This window comes from Physella acuta, unplaced genomic scaffold (genome assembly GCF_028476545.2).
Source record: "Physella acuta isolate Inbredline_101_S28 unplaced genomic scaffold, ASM2847654v3 ptg000461l, whole genome shotgun sequence".
In the NCBI taxonomy this organism is placed as follows: Eukaryota; Metazoa; Mollusca; class Gastropoda; family Physidae; genus Physella; species Physella acuta.
Window position 1 is genome coordinate 3,894 of NW_026731980.1, and position 8,223 is coordinate 12,116.

Genomic DNA, 8,223 nt, shown 5'->3' on the forward strand with positions numbered 1-8,223 from the left:
CTGTCTACCCACACCCGCCCTCCCTACATCGTAGCGCCTTGCGCATTGTAGTTCCGCCACTGAGTATAATGTGCCCCGAACGTATTCGATTAAACATTTAAAATAATCAAAGTTTAAGTTGTCAAAAAGGAAGCTGTAATTACTACATGGCCAATAATAACGAATTTTTAAACCCTCAGTTATAATAATTATTCGAAACACTTTAAGCACAACACAGCGCAATTAGAAAAATAAATGGTGTTAATTAAACGCTTAGTTATGATGCTTGGAAAAAGAAAGAAAATAATCAAAGAAATATGCGCATGAGCTAATAAAGAGTCATTTTGGTTTTGTTTCATTCATAACTCGACGTTATTTCATGGGCAACCGAATACTTGTCAGTGTATAGATCATTTTCAAGCGGAGAAGTATGGAGATATTAATAATTTTGATGATCATATTACAAGGTAAGGTTACATTTTTCCTTCAACCGCTTATATTTTCAACGCATTCTCAACCCAAAAATGTATAATCATTTTATTGACAATTTGACTGGTAGTATTATTTTTAAAAATTCCATTTTAATTTTTACATTTACTTTTGCAGGACATATGTCATTTTGCGACAGTAGATCAGAAAAATACTCCCTTAAGAACACAAGTGAACTGACGCTGCTGCCCCTTGATAAAACATACACGACCAGGAGTCAGCTTATGTGTGCTGCCAAGTGTGCTGAGAAGAAAAATGAGTGCTATAATTACATGTACGACACGGCCACCAAAACGTGTACTCTGGGTGAGTAATGACATTTTTTTATGGGTTAGCTAGAAAATCCTTTATCACATCGAGATGTTTCTGATATGGTTTTGATCTTAGAATAAAAGTACTAATGAACGCACCGTAAAAAAAAAAAAAAAAAGCATTTTGTTTTCGTTGGGACTTTTTTGATCAACCTCCCTCTCTAACCATCTCCACAACCCTCCACTTTCTAGCCATAACCTCAATATTCTTATCCTTAACCTCTCTCTCTCTCTCTCTCTCTCTCTCTCTCTCTCTATCTATCTATCTCTCTAACTATCTCCTCACTCCTCCTCCCACTAACCACAACCTCAACCCTCCATTCTCAAACTTTTCTCTCCTTAATCTTCAATCCACTATCTCCTCGAGCTCCTACTCCCTAACTATCTCCGCACCCTCTTCCCTCTAGACTCTCTTTCTTGTAACCGATTTTAAAAAATTGTGGAACTTTTCTTTAGCTAAATAATGAAAGAGAAAAATATTTCAGTTGTTTGTTGTATAATTATTTAATATTGTTTCATTATTGATAGATCTTAGTTTTGTTTAAAATATTTATTTTCTGTCTGTTTGTATTGTTTTCCAGTTAAAATTCATATTATTCCATGTTATGCAAAAAGGCAAGCTACAAATAGATAAGGACCTTAAAAAGGCTATTCAATGTGTAGTAGCTGATCGTTCGCGGTTTCATTTACTTCGTAGTATTCTATTCTACTCATTTGTATTTTAACATATTCAACATTTTGTTAACCCCTTTGACGTTTTATGTTGCTAAAACGCAACATACCATTTACTTGCGGTTGAATTATGTTCTTAATATTTATCTACAGGCTACTGGCTTCTCCCCGTGTCTGCCCTCAACACGTCCCAACAGGCAAGCACCACCAGACTTTACAGCAAGGGAATGTACTGCAATGTGCAAGAGTTAGTGACACCTGTAGGAAATGGACAGATGAGCTCGTTTAAAACCTTAGCCTGTCGGGGAGGTTCGTGACACTTAAACGTTTTAGAATTAATCTCTGAAAGCCAATAACCACCGGTAAAGGTGAAAGTAAGTGGTCGGGGTGGAGAATTCATTTTGCAAATACCGGCTAGAATATATATATATATATATATATATATATATATATATATATATATATATATATATATATATATATATATATATATATATATATATATATATATATATATATGTGTGTGTGTGTGTTTATATATATATATGTGTTTATATATTTGTGTATCTCTCTCTCTCTCTCTCTCTCTCTCTATATATATATATATATATATATATATATATATATATATATATATATATATATAAATAAATAAATATATATATAAATAAATAAATATATATATATATATATATATATATATATATATATATATATATATATATATATATATATATATATATATATATATATTGACGACCTACTTGACTTAATCATCTTTACTCCTGTTATGAACTTAATTTGTTAAGTATCATTAATGTATACTTAACAACCACTGTTTAATGTAAACTATTATTCACAGGCTCTGTAAACGTAGGAAAACTGCCGGTTCTAGAAGCTCCAAGTCCAAACGTTTACAGATCATGTAGAGATGTGAAGAACTCCACAAATCCAAGGCAACTGATCAAGCTGGCATCTGGTCTTGTCGTCATGTGTGACACAGTGACAGATGGAGGGGGCTGGACAATTTTTCAACGTCGAGTCACTGGGGCAATCGACTTCTACAGAAACTGGAAGGAGTACAAGAACGGCTTTGGAGATTACAGCATTGGGGATTTCTATCTGGGCAATGAAAATATTTACTCTCTAGGTTTAAAATATTCCCACCAGATGAGATTTGATATGTCTTACAAAGGTCAGAGCTATTACGCCAGTTATTCTACTTTTAGGTTTGCTTCAGAAAGTCAAGGTTATCAGATGTATCTTGGTGGCTATTCAGGCACGGCGGGTGACTCACATTTAAATAATAACAACATGAGGTTCTCAACTTACGACGTAAATAATGATCTAACGTCGGTTAATTGCGCTGTTCGTTACCACGGTGCGTGGTGGTACAACTCATGCTATCACACGCACCTGAACGGCAAGTGGGCTAGTACAACTGAAGGGGGAGGTATATTCTGGCTTCAAGTGACTGGTTTTGATGACAATTTGGAAAGCTGCGAAATGAAAATAAGACCATTGATATAGGCGAAAGTTACAGATAAGTAAATAGATAACTTCAAGCCAAAGTATTGAACGAATTACACACATACAAACACGCACATTTTAATTTTATTTTACGTATTCCACCACCACTAGGCGATTTGAAATTTTCGTTTAAGAGAAATCATACGAATGTTGAAGTTAAACGGTAATCGAATCTAAAATAAACTATTATTTTGGACCACAGTGGTAACATAGTACTTAGCAATTTAAGTTTTACAATATTGCATAAACAATGGTAATTTTGTACTAAATAATTAATTTTTAAAATAATGGCGTTAACTATAGTAATGTAGTATTTTAAAATTTAATAAATACATTATTTCTTTCTCGAAAATATAGTATAGAGGAAACATTGTAATCGTTAAACATTACAATATATTTTGGCAGTTTTCGCCGTTTTACACTATCATTACTCTATGGTATGTGAAATATAATGGATGTACCGTAATCGTACAAAACTCCAAATTGAAATGTTGACAAACAATGAGCATACACAACCTTATGCAGCTGGAAAAAAACTGCAATAATGTCCGTCTGCTTCTGTGTATGTAAACGTCAAAGCTTTATTATCTTTTCAGCTAAAATGCCGAAATTTTCAACTATAAGTATTATAACAAATTAGTAGTTTTCTTTTACTTTTAAGAAATATTCGGTAACTGGAAGTGAAACTCCACTTTCACTGTTTGGTAAAAGCTAATTTCGCAACAACTACAGCACCGTTTCGTTTGTTTATCCAGATTTCATATATAAGTATCACATGGTAAATGCATGGTTTAACTACTTTTGAATGAATTCCAATAACCGGAAGTGGTATTTTACTTAATTTTTTTGTGAATACCCTTTCAATAAGGTAAACGAAATTTAATAAGATTTTATACTTAAATTACTTTGAATTTTTGAGTTGCCTCCGAGAACTTAAAGCGGAATATTTTTTATCGTTTCAGTTAGGTAGACGAAATTTTATAAATAGGTATAAGCTCTTTTTCTCTTGATTCTTTCTAATTTTTAGTGATTTTCGGTGATCGGACAAAGTATTTTAGTATTTTTAATCTTTTGAAGACTTTATATCACTTTTTGTTCGCAATTATATTATTCTCAATTTTATCATATTTAACGTGTGTATAATAGAGTGAAAATTAATGGAGTTTCTCGATCTATTACCTGATTCTCAAAATAACTCAGAATTTAATCATTTTTATCATATTCTCTTAAATTATTTTCTAAGAAAATTTTGCCTTAGAGTGTTTTTTTTAAAAAAAAAATAACATTTGTGTCACAAACATTTATAATTCTATAGCCGAATAGCACTATATATGCCATCCATCTCACTAATGTAGACGAATACAGATACATTTAATTCAATTTTTAATTTTCATGTAATTATATTTTAATAAAATGAATGGTTTTTTTATTGTAAATTACTTCGATCACTATTCAAAGGTAGGTGTAATCATTTTGCAATTGTACGTTCAAAGCAAAAATAAAAATCGTATCGTAATTGGGTTTAGCATACCTGTCGAAGATAGATTTACTATGTATTGTCACTAAAAGCTTGATTTACAGTTTAGAAATTTAAAGTTTTATTTTCCCCCTTCCAATCACTACATCAGTTTTTTACTTTATATACGAAGTATACAGAAAGTCTTGTAACCGTGCACAAAAAAAAAAAGATTTTTGCAAATATCGACGTTATACAGCTCCCTGAGTCGGAAAAACATACTTTTGCAATCTTGTCCGTATGTCTGTATATGTATGTCTGTACACAAGCTAACTTGAGCACGCTACAGCTAGGTTGATGAAATTTGATATGTAAGTATTATATCAATATCGTAGATCAGTAACAACTGTTGAGCGATTTTCAATTACCGGAAGTGGAACTTTTTCTACTTTGAAGTTTTCAAAAGCTTATAACTTGAGTACCATTTCAGATAGATAAATGAAATTCCACGTCACTAAAAGGTGTAATTCTCTGCAATCTATCAAATTTTGAGTAATTTCCGTTGACCGGAAGTAGTAATTTACGCTATTTCCGATTTCTCAACACAAAAAAAAACGCATGTGAATTTATAAAGTACTAATAATATTCCGCACTATTATGCACTTTTTGTGTGGTGTTCACTTGGTGTGCAATTCTTTTGTCTACACTATTCTATTCTATTTTAAAAAGTTTGAGTAGTTAAAAATGGATTTAAAAAATTGTCTATATCACGAGTTGCCATCCCATGTAGTGCTGTATAAGAATATTCGAGAGAATTTATGGGAGATCACTCCCGGTTTAATTTTTAATAAAGCAGAACTTTGATATTTTATCCTTACACTTTCAAATTGCGTGTGCTTATTTTGCAATATCAGTCATGTTTTTCCCTTACATGTAGGCCTCCTATTCTAGTATAAAGGGCGTAAAGAATTCGCAAGAACATGCATTATAATATTTATCTTGGCTGATCTCTTTTGTTATGCTTAAACATTGTTAAACCTATATTCTTTCCTCTGCTTTAAAATATGCGATTCAATAAATCTTTTATAGTATACTCTTTATTACATATTGTGTTTTAATTTGAGCTTAATCTTTTAGATTAATGTATTAATTAATTTAGATTAATGTATTCACATATTGGTTAACGTTATGTTGTAATTTATTCAAAACGAACTGAAACCAATAAAGCTATGAAGAAACAGGAAGGTAATATTCCTTGGTATTGTGAGAAATATAACAAACAGTGGTTAAATCCGTGAGGTGATCAACGGGTTAACTCGTTCGTTAACCCATGGTTAAACTCATGCGTTAAGCAGTCAATTATCCTGTCGGCTTGGTCACCAATAAATGAAGAAAGTCATCTATAATTTCAAATCGATCTCTTTAGAAAAAGTGGAAACAGCTCATCTATTTCTGTTAGTAAATCAGGCTATGGTTAAAAAAAAAGATTTTATAACACCTAACGCCTTACCCTCTTTATTACACGGATACATTCTATTCAGTAATATTATGTTTAATATAAAAATTGTTAATAATGAGAATAGGAACAAGAACAAAAATAGAAATAAAAACGAAAAACCAAGAACAAGAACAAAAATAAGCACAAACACAACCACAAGAACGAGAACGAGAAGAACAAGAAAAAAACAAAACAATTACCACTTGCTTATATATGTATATTAAATTATATATATATTTATATATATATATATATATATATATATATATATATATATATATATATATATATATATATATATATATATATATATATATATATTCTATTTATATATTTGTTTGTATGTATATATGTATCTATTTTTAGTAATTTTTAAATCCAATGTTACACTTAAGTTTATATAAGGTTTAAAAAGGCTGAAAAATGGAAATACATACAATAAAATATTAAATTTTACATAATTCGAAGTGATCAATTTTGTGGTCTAGGGGAAGCTATCAAAAGAAATGACATTAGAAATATTTTACTGGATTGTGTACCTTTATTTCAATTTAATTTTTTTAATTAAAATGCTAAATTTTTATAAATATAGACTCAACTTCTTCATATTGTAAGTTGCAGTTATTATGATAAATTTACAAACCATAAGTAATGTTAAAAAATATTACTGGCTTTAAGAAACGAAAACACATTTTTAAAGTAAATGATAATGCGAATATATCATTTATTGGTGAAAGTGAAGTAATACAAATTCCTGCTCATTTTTGTTTAGAATTAGTTTATTTTTTTTAAAGCTATATCCAGCAACAGGTACCACTAGATTACCAAACAAAGCGGCAAATTTCGCTGAATTAGCGAGATGACGCAAATCCAATTTAAATAAATCATCCTGGTTTTAAATGTTTTACAATCCTGTCCACCTGTACGCCTGTTTATTGTGCTTCTAAGTGTGTGAGTGTAAAAACGAGAACTAGAGTACCATTTCAGTGAGGAAGACAATATTTTAATTTTTATGTAAATAATTCTATACTTAGGTTTATCTTATCTCTTTAGCTTTTTTCCTGTAATCGGTGGTGGTAATTTATTTCGTGTGAGCAAAATAACATGTTTCCCGTTGTAGTTCATCATTGCTATGGACCACTTGTAAAGAGAACACGACCACACCTCTGCATCGCACTGAGTTTTGGGGTTTCCTCCTGTTTAGGTCCTTGACATTACGCTTGTAGGACAACTTATGTTTCCAATATTGATCTAGCCTGGAGCCCTCCCCCTTTCCTTTGGGATTGCAATCGAATTCCTTTCTTGTGATGGCTTTGATTTTTTTTTTGTTGCTTTATCCATCAACATTTACATTTTTCTTTTTTTTGTACTTTAGGGTTTTGTCCGATTTTATTTCTTAGTTTAGTGTTAGTAAATTTTCCCAGGCCTTCTGATTTTTAACATGTGGCGTTGAAATCCATATATGAATGTCTAAATGTTGATGTTATTTGTTTATAGCATAGTCCAATTCTAGGACCAGTGCCGGCGCCCTAGGCTAAACTTATTAAAACGCTCATTATTCAATTAAATACAGTCGAAAAAAAAGAATGTGGTCTGCTACTTGGCATTACAGACTTATTTAATTGTTTTCTACATCAATTCTGTGACATAGTTTCTTACAGGCATTTCTACCGCCTCCCCCCTCCCCGAACGAAATGGAATTTATATAGAAAATATATACTTTTAACAGTGGCACCCCCCCCCCCTTCCCGAAAATTTCAAGTGCCCCCCGGAGAAAAAATCTGGAAGAAGCACTGGATAAAAAGCGTCGCGACCTTTTCAAATGAGGGAGGTTGAGGCGCATTTTCACCAACGTGCAAGATGGTGCGCGAAATTGATAGTTCGGCACCTACATAGGTTGTTACGCCTTTGTATATAGTTAATGTAATATAATCAAAGTTATCAATTATTACGGACTTTTTAATAATGGCGGTTTCATATTTTTGCGCCCCCTCCCCCCTATGGTCAACGCCCTAGGCGACCGCCTAGTTCGTCTTATAGGTAGCGCGGCCCTATAGGACTCATATAGGAGAACAGATTTAATGATGCTCCCTTACATATGAATGGGCGAAATTTTAGTATAAAATAACTAGGTGATATACATATGTTTCAATAAACTGTAAAGCTATTTCAGGTAATCAGAAGTGGCACTTTATTTATGTTTCCCGAAAACCGTCAGAATTATATAATTGTTAAAGAATTTTCTGAGACATCTATGTATTCTAAGAACTTATGAGCACTAAGTGTTT

General features: G+C 31.7%; 1 protein-coding gene across 1 annotated transcript; it reads left to right on the forward strand.

The window, feature by feature from the left end:
- The first annotated feature begins 409 nt into the window (after nt 1-409).
- On the forward strand, nt 410-2,981 carry LOC131943543 (fibrinogen-like protein A). The gene is made up of 4 exons (XM_059303720.1): nt 410-446; nt 586-774; nt 1,605-1,760; nt 2,314-2,981. Exons 1-4 carry the CDS (start codon nt 410-412, stop codon nt 2,979-2,981), a joined length of 1,050 nt encoding a protein of 349 aa, XP_059159703.1.
- The last annotated feature ends 5,242 nt before the right edge of the window (nt 2,982-8,223 follow it).

Coding starts and splice junctions, on each gene's coding strand:
- LOC131943543 (XM_059303720.1), top strand. CDS start 410: ATGGAGATATTAATAATTTTGATGATCATATTACAAG. Junction 447..585: donor TTTGATGATCATATTACAAG/GTAAGGTTACAT, acceptor TTACTTTTGCAG/GACATATGTCATTTTGCGAC. Junction 1,761..2,313: donor AACCTTAGCCTGTCGGGGAG/GTTCGTGACACT, acceptor TATTATTCACAG/GCTCTGTAAACGTAGGAAAA.